Raw genomic sequence first — 19,872 nt, 5'->3', positions numbered from 1 at the left:
GTGATAGAAATGACTGTATTCACATCAAAGCGATTAGCAACACAGCCCCACCCACTTTTTTTTTTTTCCCTATAGAAGGCAGGCTTTGTCCGTCTAATGCTGGTAAGAAAATATTTGGGTAAAGTCCCTTGTGCTCTCTCCCCATTGTTTGGGCCGTCATTATTCTTTCCTACTTCTTTCCTGCCCCCTCCCAAATATGCCCACAAATGTTTGCTCCTTCCATTATCCAACTCTTTGAAAGTTTTACCCTGGCTTCCCACATCCAGAAATATCACCTTTCCACATCTGCTCCAACCCTACACACTGAGCACAGACTTAAAGGTGGCATCCAAAGCTAATAAACTTTTCACTAAACAAAACCCATTAATTACTCTTTCTTAAGAGTCAGCTACTTCTGCTAATCTGATACAAACCATCCCAAATTAGCATCTTCCTCCCTCCTCAATGTCAACGGCACTAAATGACTCAACCTTGCCACGCACCAGCCCCTTCAGCTTCCAGGGGATGTGCTGACATCCTTGTCACGACACACTCCCTCACTCTGTAACCACATTTCTTCTGCATCTTTTCATACACCCTGATGAACCTCCTTCACTTCAGCAACCCTTTCTCTGGGTTAAACAACGTCAGGCTTGGCTCTTTTGCCACACAGTGATAGCAGAAGAAGATACTCTTGTTATCTGACATGATGGGGGAAGAATTCTTCTTGGTCTATTCTGGTTAAGGGAGAAGGATCACACTTCTCACACTTGGGTGGCCAACCTTCAAATATAGTAATTCGCACTAAAATGTACTTAATACTGAAGTCATGCTGAATTTTAACAAGTCTTTGATGATTCAGAAGGCACTGCAGGAATATTGCAATACTTGTGACTCATCGTGATGTAGATCAGTGATCACTGAGTAGTAGATTTTGGAAAGGCCACTGGTGGATGCATCAGTTTTGTTTCTGCCCAATTGTCGCCCTGCATTGAACAGGTGCAGCAAACCTGTGTCTGGAAAAGCTCCAGGGAGTCCTAGCTATGATTATTATTATTGAGCTATAACTGACATATAACACTGTGTAAGTCTAAGACCTAGGGATGTGTGGCTTGATACGTTTATGTATTACAGTAGGATTTTCACAGTAGCTCAGCTCGTACCCTTATCATGTCACATACCATTTCTTTGTTTTTAATTCCACATACAAATGGTATCATACGGTATTTGTCTTTCTCGGATTTATCTCCCTTTCTAGCTGGTTTCTTGATGTTTGAGCTTTTAATACGATTTCGTCCATCCAAGAAATATTTAAATTCCCACTACATGCCTGACGGAATTTCTCAATTTTTGGTTCTGGCTTTAACTATTGCAAATACTCTTCTTCCTTGAGGAGCTCAGCAAACAGAATAGGTACCATGCCTCCTTGCCTCCAACTTTCTGATAAAGGTTTGTTCTTGCCTGTTTTCTTCATGATGGTCAATTATAGCAGACAGATGGAGGGCTCGTAAGTTTTCATAGGGTTCTTCTCTCAACTCATCTAGTCTGGTGGGTAATAAGGCACAGAGTGGGAAACATGAATATTTTCCATTTATTGATCATTTTTCTAATTATAGAAGAGAATTGTACCCAAACCCATCCCTATGCCAAGCTGAGAGGGACCCAACTTCTAACTGTACCAACCTCCTTCCATTATAACTCACCAATTTGGGGGTGGGACGGAATATATTCACTCGTTGACATTTGATCCCTAACTGTATTCAAAACTTAATTAACTTGATGGCACATTGTGGGGGAAATGGGATTCTGCAAAGCAGGAACCAACACTGGCTCTGCTAATGACCAAACTCTCACTTAGCTTCAACTTCCTGAGCAGTTCGAGCAGATCTGTTACAGCCTGCCCATGGCAATGCACGGGGAAAACCGATGATGACTGAATACAAGTTTTAGAGGAGACACGCCATTGAAACAGGACTTGGAGCTAACTACTCCCTTTTCTCAAAAGAGTTGCAGTATTTAAAAAAATAACTGAGCATTTCTGACACTCGGGTATTTTCCACTGACATTCTTTTTTTTTTTTTTTAATGTTTATTTATTTTTGAGAGACAGACAGAGCATGAGTGGGGGAGGGTCAGAGAGAGAGGGAGACGGAATCTAAAGCAGACTCCAGGCTCTGAGCTGTCAGCACAGAGCCCAATGGGGGCTCGAACTCAAAAACCGCGAGTTCATAACCTGAGCTGAAGTTGGACACTTAACTGACTGCATCACCCAGGAGCCCCTCACTGAAATTCCTCAGATTTTTTTGATGTGCTCATTTCAACACAGTTGAAAAACAATCTATCACATCAGGGAAAACTATGTTTCATTAATGATATTTAGCACTATCCACCAAGACAAATGGATTTCCCAGGTTTTCACTGAAAACATGCACAAAATACATGGGTCTTCCATAATAAAATAAACAATCCCACGTGATTACAGATGGGTGAGCATTGAAATTCCTTCAGATAATTCAGAAGGAAATGTCACTTTTCTCTCTTCTGAGTTTCCCTCTGGGTAAAAGAACAAACAGGATTGTAAAAAGTTCAAAGTTCCTTCCTCAGCTGCCAACAGCTTCACATTCTGCAGGCTGACTTATGTATTGCATCATGGAAAGCAGAGACTGTGATAAACATCATTCATCAATCTGTCTGGTTTTTGTTTCTTCCATTTCGTGTAACATCTAATCTTAAGGTTCTCAAAAATCATTTGATCCAACCCTTTTCTAGGCAATAATTACAGAAAATCACTTGTTTTGTGAGTCTCCAAAAGGCTGTAATAATACTTAAAAGCAAAGAATGAGGCAAAAGATATCTTTGAAAATCACATTTTGAAGGGAGTATGTAAATGGAATGAGATATTCCATGTGTTGAGAAATGGGACCACGTCTAGGGCTGAATTGATTGAAATCCTAACTTTTCAGATTATTCAAAATCACATCTATTTCAAGCTGGCTTTGTTGCCACGCTCGTCTTTTTTTAAAAGGGTAACAATAGATGCTTGTTATAAAACTGAAGCCGTGTAGAAAGAATGAGAGATACCCAAACCCTGAGTCCCTCCCCGCTGGCCCCCCAATCCCATTCCCCAAAAGTAACCACTTGAGAATTTCTTGTATAACCTTCTAGGTATTTTCAGTGCACATACTAGCATTTTTTTAGACACACATATGGAATTCTAATATACCCTGTGTTCTGTAATTGGACAACACGTACAGTTGACGTGTGGCCATGACGTGAGCTTGAAGTGAGGTGACTTTTCTGCAGGCCGCCCATGTGCTATCTTCAAGGGGCAGTAAAGAGAGCATCAGCAGGGCTGTTTCTGCTACGACGAAATCCTGAAGGTGGGTGTGGAGGGTACTAGACCGTTTATGTCCCAGTCTCCTTCTGAGCAAGAGAAAATCACCACGGTTCTCCCTCTGCTCACTTAGAACACTCCATGTAGGGAACCACACGGCCGGTGCTGGGCTAGGCTCTGGGGGTTTGGAGCCCAGGCAGCGAGCCTTGGCCCCCACCCTCATGGAGCTTCACAGAATGCTCTCCCCGCAAAACACTGTCCCCCTGAGAGAGTCTGCTCGTCAACTCAAGCCAACCTTTACTGAGCACGTATCAGGAACCAAGCTCTAGTGAGACACACTAATACCAAGATGAACAAGGATTCCAACCTGCCCTTTCAGAATCACAGCCTAATGGGGACATAGATTATTCTGTCACCATGACAGCAGTGGGAAATACGCACGTTGCTACTGCAGGAAGGAAGAGGGGTCATGTAGCTTTGCAGCGGGGAGGTTGAAAGCTTTCCTGAAGCCCATGGATGGAGTGGGGGGGGGGGGGCGGTTATGTCAGGGGGAGGAGACCACGTAAGAAGATACCTCCTACAGGGCATGCAGGAGATGATTATCGAAAGTGTGTAAGGACCTTGGACATATCCTTGGCGAGGGGGACATATTGATCTGGGGAACAGGGCCAGGTGGGCATAAAGGTTCCGAGAGCTCATGGTAACAGCTGTTCGAGTCCAGGATACCCTCTTGGTGTTCTGAGTCCAGAGGAGAAATAAGAATCTTAGCCTGGGCAGGGGAGGAGAGAGGGGCTGAGAGGTATTTAGTGGGTAAAATCATCAGGGTACGGCAACCAACTGGATGTGAAGGTTCAGAAAAAGAGAGGGCAGGGACAACTCCCAGGTTTGAAATGTGGGGGACTGTGAGATGGAAGTCTCTCTGGACTTAGGTTAAAAGATAGGTATTTTCTTACTTCTGCACTATCTATAACGCTCTTAACTTGTATTTTCCCCTTGGCGTGAAAGCCCTTTTCTATATCAAAATACTCTCTCCATTCTTTCTTCTGCTCCAATGTAGTTTTTTGTTTCAAGTTTTTATTTAAATTCCAGTTAGTTAATATATAGTGTAATATTAGTTCAAGAGAATTCAGTGATTCATCCCTTAAATATGACACCCAGTACTCATCCCAATAAGTGTCCTCCTTAATGCCCATTCCCCATTTAGCCCATCCCCCCACCCAAGGCCCCTGTTTATTCTGTGTAGTTAAGAGTGTCTTTTATGGTTTGCCTTTTTTACCCCTATGTTCACTGGTTCTTTTCTTAAATTCCACATGAGTGAAATCATATGGTAATTCACCTTTCTCTGACTTATTTCACTTAGCATAATACACTCTAGCTCCATCCGTGTCGTTGCAAATGGCAAGATTTCATTATACACATCTTCTTTATCTATGCATCAGTCATTGGAAATCTGGGCTCTTTCCACAATTTGACTACTGTTAAAAAGGCTGCATAAACGTCGGGGTGCATGTGTCCCTCTGAAATAATATTTTTGTATCCTTTGGGTAAACACCTAGTACTGCAATTGCTGGATCATAGGTAATCCTTTTTTTTAACTTTTTGCGGAACCTCCACACTGTTTTCCAGAGTGGCTGCACCAGTTTGCATTCTCACCAACAGTGCAAGAGGGTGCCCCTTTTCCCACATCCTTGCCAAAGCTGTTGTTCCTTGTGTTGTTAATTTTAGCCATTCTGACAGGTGTGAGGTGGTATCTCATCATGGTTTTGATCTGTACTTTCCTGATGATGGGTGATGTTCAGCATCTTTTCATGTGTCTATAGCCACCTGTAGGTCTTCTTTGGAAAAATGTCTATGCATGTCTTCTACCCATTTCTTAGCTGGATTATTTGTTTTTTGGGTGTTGAGTTTCAACAAGTGGTGCCGGGAAAACTGGAGAGCAACATGCAGAAGAATGAAACTGGATCACTTTCTCACACCGTATGCAAAAATTAATCCAAAATGGATGAAAGACCTAAATGTGAGGCAGGAAACCATCAAAAGCCTAGAGGAGAACACAGCAGCAACCTCTTTGACCTCGGCCAGAGCAACTTTTTTTTTTTTTTTTTTAACGTTTATTTATTTTTGAGACAGAGAGAGACAGAGCATGAACGGGAGAGGGTCAGAGAGAGGGAGACACAGAATCCGAAACAGGCTCCAGGCTCTGAGCTGTCAGCACAGAGCCCGACGTGGGGCTCGAACCCACGGACCGTGAGATCATGACCTGAGCCGAAGTCGGACGCTTAACCGACCGAGCCACCCAGGCGCCCCAGAGCAACTTCTTTAGTAAGAAGTATGTCTCCTAAGGCATGTGGGGGGGAAAAAAAAAAAAAAAAAAAAAAGCAAAACAAACTACTGGGACTTCATCAAAATAAAAAGCATCCGCACAGCAAAGGAAACAATCAACAAAACTAAAAGGCAGCCTATGGAATGGAAGAAGATATTTGCAAATGACATCTCTGATAAAGGGTTAGTATCTAAAATCTATAAACAGCTTATCAAACTCAACACCCTATGTTCTTTAAATAACAGAGAGCTTCCTCACCTCCCATTCAATCATCAACCCAACAACGGTCCCCCAATGGTCCCTGCAGCCCCTAAAATGCCACAGCTGTGCCTGTGGCTCCTGGTCCTGGAGTCCAGCCCTATCTCGGGTTCCTCACATTCTCCACAAGCTGCCCGTCCACGATTGCAGCCTGAACTCCACCTCCATACCAAAGCCTCCCAATCCTAAGGCCAGTCTTCCTAAATTCCAAAGGCACGCATCCAAGTGCCTGTGTTCAATGTCAAATTTGTTTCCCCCGCCCTCCATCCTGTGCCACAGCAAATGATGCTGCCGTGCACTTGTTCACCAAAGCCCACCATGGGAAGCCACGCTGGCCCTTGCCCCACGGCACCACTGCGTGCACATAAAGCCCCCTCCGCCCCTGCCTCTGCATGGCTGTTCACTCTGGCCGAAAGGTCCTTCCTTTCTGAAAAAACAGCTTTAACAAATACGCAGTATTATGTAAAAAGTCACCATTCCAGATTTTTATTATTTTGTCTTTATTATTTTATAATACACTTAATACATGCATTAAATACATTTCACAAATATAAAACTGTTACATTATAAAGAATATCACAAACAGCCATCGACTACCATACAACCCAAGAACCAGAATCTAACAACCTGCATCCAGCGATGTGTCCCTCTGAGATCTGCTCGGCTTCCCTCTCTCAGGGTTAATTACTCTGCTGAATTTTGTTTTTTCTTCATTTACAACATAGTTTTACTGTTTACATATGCTTAGACAATATACTCTTTGGTTTTGCTTGGTTTTGAGCTCAATAAAAATAGCATCATAGCATATATGGTCTCCTGGAGCTTGCTTTTTTTTTTTTTTTTTTTTTTGGTAATATTTCCTGAGATTCACTCTGATTGTCGGGTACAGCTGCAGTTCACCCGTTTTTACTACTGAACAATACCCTTTAGCGTGACTATACCTAGTTTACTTAACCATTCTCCTACAGACAGATGGACGTTTTGGTGTTTTTGGTTACTGACTATCACAAAGGTGTTACTATGAACACTGTTGCACACACCTCCGGGGACAGGTAAGAGTTTGCTGGATCTCCAAGGGGCAGTCCGAGCCATAAGCCAGATCCTAGGACATGCAAGGGTTCAACTCTGGGAGGCAGAGGTGTTCACGCGCTCACACCATGCGAGCTCTCACAGAACTTCTCTGGCACCCGGTCCTGTCAGGCTCAAGTTCTGCAAATGTTACGGATGCAAAATAGGATCTTGCTGTGGTCTTAATTCGTATTTCCCTGATCTCCATTGCTGTGGAACATCCTTCTACTTATTTATAAGCCATGTGTACTTCCTCTTCTGTGAAATGCCTTTTCCGTCTAATTTTCTGTTGGGTTTGTTTCTTAAATAGGCACCCTCCATATATTCTGCTTGCTAATCCTTTGTCAATTAATTGTATTATAAACACCTCTAGTCAGGACTTGTCTTTTCCCTACTTTAAGTGGTTTATCAGCTTAATGTAAGTCTTTATTTTAAAAAGTTGATACAATCATCTTCTCTTTTGTGATTAGTCCTTTATGTCTCAGGGGATTCTTTCCTGCCCTAAGGTTTGCTCGTGTAAACGCTATTTTTTTTTTTTTTTTTTTTTTTTTTGTATTTAAGACCTTAATATATTTGGAATTGGTTGTTAGACAACACATGAGGCAGAAATCAAATTTCGCTCTTTCCATACGGTAGGCACAGCTCTGCGCCACAGATGGAGTCATCCTGTCCGTCTCTTATGCGCCCAGCCACCACCTCCTTGTCTCGAAGGCCAACACGCACAAGGGTTATTTTCCAGGCTCCGTATTTTAGGGCACTGCTCAGCATGCCCATCTTGGCACCACGTACGACAAAACTCACTACCTCGTAAACTCTGCTTCCCGTTTAAAGCATCCAGTCATTCTGAGTGCTTTGCTTTTTCCACATAAATTTAAATATCTGCCTGTCCCATGTGACAAAACCGCTATTGTAATTTCTGTTGGAAATGGCATTGAACCTATAGACCAATCTGGAGAGATGTGATACCTATACCGCATTAATATTCCTGTTCACAAAGACGGCTCTTCACTTGTTCCTACCTTGCATCTTCACCTTTATCCCACGGGTCCCAGATCAGGCCTTCGTCTAAGCATCGCCTTCCCGATATCTCTCTACCGCCATCCCCACTAAAGTAGGCTCGGTGTCTTCTGTGTGCTAACTCTTCGGACACCTGCTACAGTGTAAGCCAAAGGCGATATGGGCTGAGTGTGAGGGCTCTTGCTGGAGCGACAGCACTATTGTTCATGACTGAATCTCACCATTTGTGAGAAGGTGAGACACTCTGGGTCTGAGGTGTCTGCGTGCCCTCCTGGAAGGGGCTGTGGGATGTATGCTGTGCTCTGCAGGACAAGCTTAGATGGAGACACTGAGTCCGTGAGATCGTCCACTGAAACTATACCGGCGAAGAAGGTCGCTGATGACCGGCCCTTGAGGACACCAGGGTTTAAATGGGCAGAGGAAGAAAAACTAGGAAAATGGCTGAGAAGTGATCAGAGACACAGAAGGAGAATCAGAGAGTGGTGTCAAGGGGGGGGAAGCAGGGAAAGGAGGGTGTTGAAGGAAGTGGTTTGTATTGTTCAAGCCCACAGGGATGAGAATCACTGGGAAGGCCACTGGGTCTGACCCGAGAGGTCACTGATGCCAGGAGAGGCAGGTAAAAACCTAACCTCACTGGATTCAGGAGAGAAGCGGGGAGAAGGTGGGAGGCACTATATGTCGAACGCATACCAGAGAGAACCAGAAAGAAGGCGGACTACTCTCTATGTGAACTCAGCCATAAATGTAGACAGGATGTCGGGGAACATCTCAAAGGAGGAAGTGGGGTTTCATAAACCTGCTCTCACCACCACCTGACAAATCAGACTCCTCAGTGCAGCAGAGAGAGGGGAAGATTCCAAGCAAGGGCCTCTTTGGAAGGAAAAATAAGGTGGGATCCTCAGTGAAATGACGACGCCCACTGATGGTGACAAGAGATTCTGGACATGCAGGCACCGACATGGAAAAGACCCCGAGTTCAGAACGGCCACCTCCCTGCCTTCGAAGTGGCCTGACATTTAGGAAGGGAGGGGTTTTCAACCTGTAGCTTACATTCTTTCACGAACCTACAGGCACTCGAACTCGCACCAATTGTTTCTGTCTCTAGGAAAAAAGGCATCCGTCATGGGATTATATAAACAGTACATTTAAGGAAGCCATTCTAAGGGCAGTCGGTTAAGCGTCTTTCAGCTTGGGTCACACTCTTGGCCTTGCTCGCTCACACTCGCTCACCCTCTCTCTCTCGAAATAAATAAATAAACTTAACAACAACAACAAAAAAGGAAGCCATTCTACCACATAACCAGCTGAGGGAAGAGATGGCAACTATCGAATGAAATCAGGAGACTTAACAACTGTAACTCTGACAAAATACACTCAACTACCCGGAGGAGGTCTTCTTTCTCATAGAAGAATGTACCAAGAATGACACACCTGCTATGGAACCGAAAGTAAGTCCTCCAGCTAAGTGCCTGGGGAAACTGAGTCCCATGCTCACTCAAGAGACCAAGTGCACGTAAAGTCCATGGCTGTTTTTGCCTCGTGGGCCCGGGACGGCTGACAGGGGGGCGGCTCTGTGCGTCCGCGTGTGCACGCTGCACATGCGCGGGGGTCTCGTTTCCTACGGTTCCCCCTTCACCTCCAAGGTCCTCGAATGCACTTCTGACGGAGCTGCTCTGGGAAGCGGGACCGGCTCACCCCCCGAGAGCGAGGGAGGTGGCCGTCACACAGAAAATGGGTACCAAGGTTCACGGGACCCGGGAGGCAGGCTCTCTGTCCCAGCCGCAGTGTAAACGGGGTTCTAATCCCAGAAAGGGCCTCTCGTGCAGTCAGCACCGCCATCACCACCCGCACTCCCCAGGGTCTTTCCACCTCCATCGATCTGCCACCCTTTCCAGGAGGACTCACTGCGTGCCGAGCTCGGGGCACTACCCCCTGAACCCCACAGAGGCTACCGTTCACCAAGCAGCCCTGGGGGGCCAGGTCTACACTGCAGGAACCTGCAGCTGGGTTAGTGCAGACAGACTGAGTGGGATCACAATGCTCTTCACCCATCCAACTCCACCCAGGACAACTCGGCCAGGAAGCCTGCTCCGCTCCAGAAAACAGCTCTGAGATGTTAGCGACCCTCAGCAGCCCTGCTATCTCCCTATCTCCTCTTCCCCCTCGGGGCAAGGGAATGAGGAATTAGAAGATGGAAATGGTAGGAGAACCCACCGTATTTGGCCACACAGGGGCAAACGGCTAGTCAACGGCCTCCTGCCAAGGGGACTCTGCACCCACGTAATCACGACTTTCGAAGATGGGGTCTTCCTGATAGAGCACAGGGTCGCACTCCGTTCCCTGTCCGTTCATCGCTGCACCCTTCTAGATTAAAACACCCGCTTCACACAGTGTGATTTTGCCCCGGGGTCACATTTTTCTATACATTTCTCTATTTAGCTAAGCTTCAGGCTCTTTTCTAAGAGAGCGAGAAAAAGAAAAAAATAAGAGGCCTTCTCAACCCAGAGTAAAAATGAAACAAGCAAACTGCCTTGCTTTGAAATGCAAAAGACCTCTATCTCCAGCTTATCCTTGTCCCTGAAAGACCGGGGACACTGCTGGAGACACCGGCTTACTGCTCCTCAGTCAAGGCCCCCCGGAAAAGACCCTGGTTTCCCAAGGACACAGGAAGGCCCTGATCCTCCACACGGTCCCACCAGTCAATCTTCCGAACCCTGAGGCAGAGCGAATGTCACAGGACAGAGACCTGAGACCCGCGTGTCTGTTGCTACTGTTGTTTTTAAAGGCACTCTAGATTGTATTTCCGTGAGGATCAAGTGCAAAAAAGGATTTTTAAATAGAAGTTACTCTGTATCGTATCCCAAGATGGGTCCCAGCCATTTCTCAACGTCAGCCACAGACATGTTCTTCCTCAAAGCATAATCCTCAATCTGCAAAAGATTAAAAGCAGCGTATCAAACCACAACGGTAAGACCTTCTGAAGTGAAGTTTCCACGGGATTTGCCAAGAAACATTAAATGCCTTCCATTTCTTGTCTTAATAGCAATCTCTGAAGTTCAACAGGGATGGAGATCTATCTGTTCACCGAGTCGCCTTATTCTCTGGGCAGAAAACAACATGCAGTGCGTATGTGGTGCTGGGAGGCTGGCTGGACTGTGGGTATGAGTGCTGGGCGTGGGGGTGTCTATGTGTAAATGGGAGGGCGAGAATCGGGGTAACGGGCTGAAACAATTTAAGACGTTGACTGGAGTAAATTTTGTCGCACTTTCTCCCCTTAGTATTCTCATTCCCACGTGAAATAAAACCAGTTCCACGGTTCCATTTAAAACAGGACCGGCATCTAGGGAAGCCATACACAACGGAACAGCTAACTCACCTGGTCCTTGGAAATTTTCCCCACTGCAAAGTATTTGGACTTCAAATTGGAGAAGTAGAGGCCAGATACTGCTGAAGCAGGTGTCATCGCTAAAGATTCTGTTAACCTGATGCCTAGAGAGAGCAACGTGGGAAACACGGTCACTGCCTCAGTGCCCCGCACAAGCTATCAGCCATTCTTGCTGAACATGGGAATGGAAGGAGCTCATGCCTTCCAGGGGGACACATGACACAGCATGAAAGATGTGGCAATTCCTGCCAAGTGGATGTACCCCCCCACCACCATCAATCTTCCAGGATCGACTACAGAGGCCTCTGTCTGCGCCTCCACCTGGGCTCCCAGACGAGGAGCCCCAACCCCGCGAGGAAAGCTCCATCTGAACCCCAGGCTCCTGGACACCCACACGCTGAGAAGGAGCCCACGGCAGGACTCACAAGAGACGCTTCCTAGGAGCTGGGAACTCTGGGGGAACACCAGGGCTGTCCACGTCCTCTAAGCCATGCATCTCACGGACGGGGAACAGAGCGGCAGAGGGGAAAGAAATGCTCTGCCAGAGATCAGCAGATAGCTGATGGCAGGGAAGCACTCAAATCCATATGTTATGGCTCCGGGAGTCCACGCCATTCCTGCCAACCCACATGCAAATGCCTCCGTCCCTCACCTAAACCTATGTTCCTGTCACTTCATCGGCACTGATGGCATGCTTCTGATTACCGATTAATTCCACTGAAACTGTGAATTTTGTCAATAAAGAGTGAAAGCCAAGAGAGGAAAGAGCTGAGTGGCGGGTTGGGCCTGATGCAAGGCCAGTGTCCAGAGACACAGTCTGTGAGCGATGGGAGGAGGAGGAGGTGGTGCGGACTATGGTACTAAAGGTCACGAAGGTCGCTACTGGAGATAACAACAGTGACAGCCCTGTGACAGGACACAGGGCAGGAGGGATGCGGGGGAGTATGACGAGCTAAATTCTCATGTCCTCGGTGGAGATAAAGCAACTGAAAGTGATCAACCTGAAGATGGGGGAGCGGGGCGCCTGGGTGGCTCAGTCGATTGAGTGTCTGACTTCAGCTCAGGTCATAATCTCGTAGTACATGGGTTTGAGCCCCGTGCTGGGCTCTGTGCTGACAGCCTGGAGCCTGCTGCGGATTCTGTGTCTCCTCTCTCTCTGTCCCTCCCCAACTTGTTCTGTCTCTCTCTTTCAAAAATAAATAAACATTAAAAAAATGTTTAAAGATTGTGGCATAATGATATGGACGTAAAACACTATGACACACAGCTAGAGGTGAGAAAGGATGGGGTTCTGTGTTTCCAGATTTGTGCGTCACGGGGGTAACCGCACACCCGTGTCCTTGGCGGGGAGGGACGGCGCTCGCCAGCTCCAGGCACGTACCCGTGCAGCGCTCCACGTCGGCCAGTTTCCACATGGTGAGCTTCTCGGTGTGGTCGGGCTGGCTGGGGTAGCCAGGAGCCGGACGGATGCCCTCGTAGCGCAGCCTGCGCAGGTCGGCGGCGTCCAGCTGCTCGTGGCTGTGGTAGGCCCACAGCTCCCGGCGGACCCTCTCGTGGAGCTCCTCCGCAAAGGCCTGCAGCCAGGGAGAGGCGTGCTTGGGCAGAGGCGGGGGACCCCCACGTCGGTGCCCCCCGGTGCCCCAGAGGCCGTCAGGGGGGTCCGGGGCGCCCCTGGGGCACCCCTCCACCCCCGCCCCCCCGCACCGCCACGAGGACGGAGCAGGCAAGAGCAGACGGGCTGGGCTCTCGGCTCGCCTGTCGTTTCACTGGCTGCTCTGTAGCCGGCCTTGGCCTCAGCCTGGGCTCTGACGTATCATATTCAACGGTCCAAGGACTCCAGGCCCTTGAACTGAAACACTTCCCTGATGGTCTACAGCAGACAGGGGCCACGAGGAGAAGCCAGTTACTGCTTCCAGGTCCTCCGCTGTCAGCCTCAGGGGAAGAGGAGGGGACCTCTGCTTGGCTCAGGTGACCCCACCACGCACAGGAAGATGGGGAAGCCACAGAGGATGCCAACATGACAGCGAGGGGCCCTGACACAGGAAGCAGTTTTGAATCTTTCAGGCTCCTCGGGAGAGACAAGAACCGCAGCAAAGAGGTCACAGGTCCAAAGACGGCTCCAAACGACGGCACGGAACTGGGGCTCCCCACCCCGCCCAGCGCTGTGGCGCTACCTCGGCCAGCCGGTCTCCCAGGGCCTTGACCATGATGCTGCTGTAGTCGTCACACTCCTGCTCATAGGCCCTGCTCAGCTCCTCCACCCCGAAGCAGGCAACGGCAAACAGGCCCAGGTAGTCGCGGACGCCCGAGTGCAGTGGCGCGATGAAGTCTGAGAGGCAGTAGTAGGGGTCTGCGCTGGCGGCGTCCTTCTCGGCCTGAAAAGCAACCAGTGGCCAGACGGGTGATTAGCACGGGACAGCAGTCTGGTCTTTGCAGATGGCCCTAAGCTTCAAACAGGGGTGTCTGTCTTGTTCACGGTTACACCCCCAGCACTTAGAAGAGGGCAGGATACAAAGTGAGTATTCGACAAATAGTTGTTGAATAAACAAATGAAATTAGATTTTGAAAAAGCGCAAGAAAATGACACATCGGACAAAGGGCTAGTATCCAAAATCTATAAAGAGCTCATCAAACTCCACACCCGAAAAACAAATAACCCAGTGAAGAAATGGGCAGAAAACATGAATAGACACTTCTCTAAAGAAGACATCCGGATGGCCAACAGGCACATGAAAAGATGTTCAACGTCGCTCCTTATCAGGGAAATACAAATCAAAACCACACTCAGATACCACCTCACGCCAGTCAGAGTGGCCAAAATGAAGAAATCAGGAGACTATAGATGCTGGAGAGGATGTGGAGAAACAGGAACCCTCTTGCACTGTTGGTGGGAATGCAAATTGGTGCAGCCGCTCTGGAAAGCAGTGTGGAGGTTCCTCAGAAAATTAAAAATAGACCTACCCTATGACCCAGCAATAGCACTGCTAGGAATTTGTCCAAGGGATACAGGAGTACTGATGCATAGGGGCACCTGTACCCCAATGTTTATAGCGGCACTCTCAACAATAGCCAAATTATGGAAAGAGCCTAAATGTCCATCAACTGATGAATGGATAAAGAAATTGTGGTTTATATACACAATGGAATACTACGTGGCAATGAGAAAAAATGAAATATGGCCTTTTGTAGCAACATGGATGGAACTGGAGAGTGTGATGCTAAGTGAAATAAGCCATACAGAGAAAGACAGATACGATATGGTTTCACTCTTATGTGGATCCTGAGAAACGTAACAGAAACCCATGGGGGAGGAGAAGGAAAAAAAAAAAAAAAAGAGGTTAGAGTGGGAGAGAGCCAAAGCATTAGAGACTGTTAAAAACTGAGAACAAACTGAGGGTTGATGGGGGGTGGGAGGGAGGGCAGGGTGGGTGATGGGTATTGAGGAGGGCACCTTTTGGGATGAGCACTGGGTGTTGTATGGAAACCAATTTGACAGTAAATTTCATATATTAAAAAATTAAAAAAAAATAAAAAAGAAAAAAAAAAAAAAAAAGAAAAAGCACAAGACAGGACATGACATACGGTCAAGAAACCACTGAATCTGCTCACTCACACATGGACCAAACATTTCCCGAGTGCCTCCAGGCACCGTGCTAGAAACTGGAACCTCAAGCATTCATATCAGAAAAAATTTCCCCACAAGTGTTTCCAATTCCAGATCAACACTAGACCCTGAAGCGGCATCCAAAAGGGACCCACCAAATGCACAAGCCTCTGCTTCACGTTGACGGACGCGGCTCGACAAGCTCCCGGCCACAAGCCAAGGGCCACGTACCGCCCACCGTGGCAGTGGCTCAGGAGACGGCCGAGGACGCGCCTGGGCCAGCCTGGAACCAAACTGAGCACTGAGCCGGACCGGCTTCTAAGAGTCTCGCCTCTCACCCCACTGACAAATCAGGTCTCAAACACATTTCACAATCCACAAATACTTACGGAGAAGGTAAACACCTGAAACTGCTATTTACTGAGTGCTCACTACACTCCTGGCTGGTGCTTTACAGGAATTCACTGATTTAAGGCTGTCAACAACCGTGTGAAGGAAATACGTGATGCCACCAGCTCCGTTTCACAGCCAGGAAGCTGAGGCAGACAGAGCGTGACCGGTAGCCCAGGGTCAGACGGCGGCAGGTGCGGGGTCCGGCACCGCAGTGTATACCCCTGACTGCCGTAGGGCACAGGACCAGTCAGGGACTCGGTGGGCGGCACCAGAAGCTACAGGGCTCACTTGCTTGCTGGCCCTGGAAACAAGCACAGCTTCACCGACGCTGGGCAGGAAGTGGTTAAACGGTTGCCGGCCAGAAGGTGTTTGATAACAGCCTGTGGAAATGTCACCAAGCTCAGGGACGGGGACGGCTATGTGGGGAGAAGTGGCTCTCCAGCTGTACATTCTCTGCTAACAAAAGCCAGAGGGAGACACAAAGCTTCCCGGCCCCACAAGGGGAGACAGGTCATAGAGCCCCACAGCACTTAAGAAGAGACAGCCACCAGAGCCACTGAGACAGAAGACTCCCAGAGCAGCCAGAATCTTCCGGAGTGCTGGAAGAAAGAGCTATCGGAATGGGTACTAAATGCACATTGAGAAGTCATTACACTAAACGCCCTGACACAGCCTGCCTGGTTAGGACATGAATGGTTGGACGTAACAAGAGATCAGAGGACGCAGGACCTGAAGGATGAGAAACTGGGCGGAGGCCTTCGAGCCGAATCATACCCGAGAAAGCCAAGCGACCAGTTCCCTAGCAAGCAGGGGCGGGAACGTGGAGCCTGCTGCCTTGTGGCCTATGGTGTCGGCACCCCGTGCACACAGGAATGGTACAGCTGCCTTTGGTGATCCTATCGTGGCATCATTTCACGTCCCGAGTTTAAGAAGCCCTTCAGATGCGGTGACCATTAAAACACTATCGTTATGAAACACATCGCGGTGATGATTAAAAGCAGTAACACTGCTCTGCTTCTGAACGACCCGAAACGGTAGTGACACAGGGTAATTCACCGCGACCCTTTGTTAACGACCCTGGTGCATCCTGGTTCCAATTCTGGATGGGGACAACTGTATTTTGTAGCAGCTATGGGACACACACAGGACGTCTGTACTGTCACAGGGTGAGCATGAGAGGCGGCCGTGCCGAGGGAAGCCAGCGCGCACAGGCCGGGTTCACACTCTGGATGCTAAGCACTTAGTTCCATCCCATCGTCCTCTGTTCCTGCCCCTGCAGGATGGAGATGTGGACTGCCCGCAGCAAGGCCGTGTGGATGTGAAACACGATGGTCCGTTCAGCACCTCTAGAGCACCTGGCACCGCCCAGACATGCAGCAAATGTTTGTCCCCACCTGTCTTCCCCTTCAGAAAGGGAGCCCCCAGCCTGTTTTAAATAACACGCATGCCTGCAAACCCAGGTTTGGGAACAAGATGTGCGTCTGTGTGTGACGACCGAGGCAACGGTGGCATTCCTCACCCATGAGTCCCGCCGGTGCCCGAGGGGCCAGCCTCTCCACCCACACTGGCTGCTTCTCTCCATCGTCCTCACAAACGCCTTGGCCTCGGGCCTGTGCATGATCATTTGGGGGGGAGCTGGGGCAGCCCTGTCATTTGCACAAAGCTCAGACTTATTTAATTCTTATTTATGCTTTTTCAGTGCTTCCACCAAAGCAGCAGCAGCGGGGTGGTCAGTGCGGCTCCGTACCTGCTGCCTGAGCCCGTGGAAGGTGGCGATGGGCTCTGCAGCCTGGGGCTCCACACCCTCCGCGTACAGGTGGATGTCGTCTCCCACGCTCTGCGCTGGCCAGAACCCAACCACGCCCCTGGCTCGGAGCTTCTTTTGAGCAATCAGCGCCGTCAGCATGGTTTGGGCATCATCATAGACTTTTCTGGCCTCTTCACCTATTAGGAAAACACCGTTAAGAATTCACCTAAAAGAGCCAATGATCGTCAGCGAAAACCACTTCTTCCTCAAGCCACCACCCCTCCTGAGCCATCGTCTCTGGTCACCCTCCTTTCCCCTCAAATACTGCACTGGTGCCTGTGAGCAGCACGACTTAAGGGGAGCGGCTGGGGGCTGGTGGCTCCTGCTGACCACATGTCCCGCCCGTCTCCCCAGCACAAACCACTGACGTGCCTCCAGGCGGCAAGAGGCAGAGAGCCTAACATGTGGCTCCCAGCACAGTCACCAGACAGGGCAGGCCAGACCCTTCCTCGCCGACCTTGCTCGTGTGCCCATCACCCCACCGACCTCCCAGGGGCCTCTGGGGATGTGGGACAGGTTGCAGAGGCAAGTGTGGCCCAGGCCCTCTTAAGTGGCTTTAGCACCGCACACAGGTGGCCCCAGCTCAGGGGCCTCCCACAGTTGTCCCCGTACAGTGGGGACTGCCCTGACCCCACACTTCCAGCAGGCCACCTGCCACCTTGCTCTCATCTGGCTCTTTCCTGATCCTTTGACTGGCTTGGCACCGTGAACCCAGGCCTTTGGGGGCAGGTTCTAGGGGTGGGGCTACAACTCCACTCACCCCCACTTCTCTTGCTGATCGCCCCAAATCCCCTCCCCTGACCAGTGCTCCAGGAGCAAGGGACTCCTGGCATTTCCCCAAATGGGCACCTGTGACTGTGCCTTTCCGTGCTGTCTCCTTTGCCTGGGACGTCCTCTTCTCCGGTGCTGTCTCACATCCCCAGTCCCAGCCTCAGTAACTCCCCTGTGCTCTTCCAAAAGGAGTTCAAACACCACCCCCCCCAGGAAGCCTCCCCTGACCTCCCAGTCTGAGGTCTGTCTCATCTTGGGTCCACAGAAGCCCTGGGCTCAGCCCCACGGCAGGAGCTCGGCATGCCACGTGGGAACCGCCCATCGCCGTCGGCTATGCCAGCTACTGGCCACATCCCAGAAGGCAGCGGTGTGTTTATTCCCGGTGCCCAACAAAGAGCCTGGCTTATTAAAGAAGAGATAAATGAAATGCCAACTACAGTCCATAAAGACCCATCTAGCAGCTTCAAGCCACCGAAGAGGTAAACAACACCCCACACGTTAGACCACAACGAGAAACCATCTCCCACAGCATCTGAACTCTCGGCTCTCCACCTGTTCTCCCCTTCAAAGTCCCAACACTGTGTCTCGAGTATCCGTGCAGAAAGGAAGGGTCTGCTGAACGAACCTACAGTTTTGTCCTTAAATATCTTGGGAAAGTTCCGATTCGGGTACTTGCCACGGAGCTGCCAGACATCAAAGAAAGGCTTCCAGTCGATGTAGGCCACCAGCTTCCACAGATCGTAGTCTTCAAAGACCCGAGTCCCAAGAAACGTGGGCTTCACTGTAAAAGTGAAGTAGTCATGTCACACGGATGCCGCAGCCTGGGGCTAAGCGCCTAACGCGCACGGCAGGGGTCTGTGCCATGCCTCCCGGGCCAGCTCTGTACTGCTCCGGGGGCCCCACACTCTCTCTCCCCGCAGTCACCCACAGGAGCTGCTTTACAAGGAGGGGAACTGTAAATTTTGCAGTCAATCTTAAATAAAACTACCCTTCCCAGACAGCTGTCTACACCGGCCCTTAAAAATTCTTCCCTCTGCCCTTTGGTCAAAGAGAAAAGACTTGGGTTTCTCTTCACTTGTACAGACGGAAACAATACTAAAGTAAATGCCACTGTAGAGAGACACATAAGGTAAACCACTTACCAGAAGTGTGAAAACAAGAATCAGCAATCTCCACTTCCCACTGATACATGTGTATATGGGCAAAGTATAAGGACACGCACAGAAACAAGGCATCAAATTCGGGATTGTGCAGGGGAGGGAGGGGCACACAAGCAGCTTCAACCACTTATGTACTGGTTTTTTTTAATGTTCATTTTTGAGAAATAGAGAGAGCGCACGAGCAGGGGAGAGGCAGAGAGAGAGGGAGACAGAGGATCCGAAGCAGGCTCCGCACGGTCAGGGGCTCGAACCCATGAACCGTGAGACCATGACCTGAGCTGAAATCAAGAGTTGACGCTTAACCAACTGAGCCGCCCAGGCGCCCCGGCATTGCTTTGTTTTTAAAATGGGCACCAGGTTATTTCTGAGGTGGCTGGTGGTATTCGTGGACGTTCGACATATTGTGCTTCACACCCCGTGAGTGTAAAACAGGACCCGAGTTAACTAATGATGAGGATCCTGAGAAACTTAACAGAAACCCAGGGGGTGGGGAAGGGGAAAAAAAAAAAAAAAAAAAGAGGTGAGAGTGGGAGAGAGCCAAAGCATAAGAGACTCTTAAAAACTGAGAACAGGGGCGCCTGGGTGGCGCAGTCGGTTAAGCGTCCGACTTCAGCCAGGTCACGATCTCGCGGTCCGTGAGTTCGAGCCCCGCGTCAGGCTCTGGGCTGATGGCTCGGAGCCTGGAGCCTGTTTCCGATTCTGTGTCTCCCTCTCTCTCTGCCCCTCCCCCGTTCATGCTCTGTCTCTCTCTGTCCCAAAAATAAATAAAAAACG

The 19,872-nt window shown here is 49.2% G+C and overlaps 1 protein-coding gene across 1 annotated transcript in view; it reads right to left on the bottom strand.

Moving 5' to 3' along the window:
• Window positions 1–6,337: 6,337 nt before the first annotated feature.
• MTR (5-methyltetrahydrofolate-homocysteine methyltransferase) overlaps window positions 6,338–19,872 on the bottom strand; it is a 107,170-nt gene continuing 93,635 nt past the window's right edge. The window contains exons 28-33 of the mRNA XM_060642920.3: window positions 18,564–18,719; window positions 17,108–17,304; window positions 13,538–13,738; window positions 12,745–12,937; window positions 11,355–11,467; window positions 6,338–10,908 (exon numbers count right to left, since the gene is read on the bottom strand). Of these exons, the coding sequence (XP_060498903.2) occupies window positions 10,822–10,908; window positions 11,355–11,467; window positions 12,745–12,937; window positions 13,538–13,738; window positions 17,108–17,304; window positions 18,564–18,719 (947 nt within the window). The 3' untranslated portion in view covers window positions 6,338–10,821. The remainder of the gene's footprint in view (window positions 10,909–11,354; window positions 11,468–12,744; window positions 12,938–13,537; window positions 13,739–17,107; window positions 17,305–18,563; window positions 18,720–19,872) is intronic.

This window comes from Panthera onca, chromosome D2, assembly GCF_046562875.1.
Source record: "Panthera onca isolate mPanOnc1 chromosome D2, mPanOnc1 haplotype 2, whole genome shotgun sequence".
Classification (NCBI taxonomy): domain Eukaryota; kingdom Metazoa; phylum Chordata; class Mammalia; order Carnivora; family Felidae; genus Panthera; species Panthera onca.
Note: the sequence above shows the minus strand (reverse complement) of the source record. Positions and strands in the feature narration are given on the sequence as shown.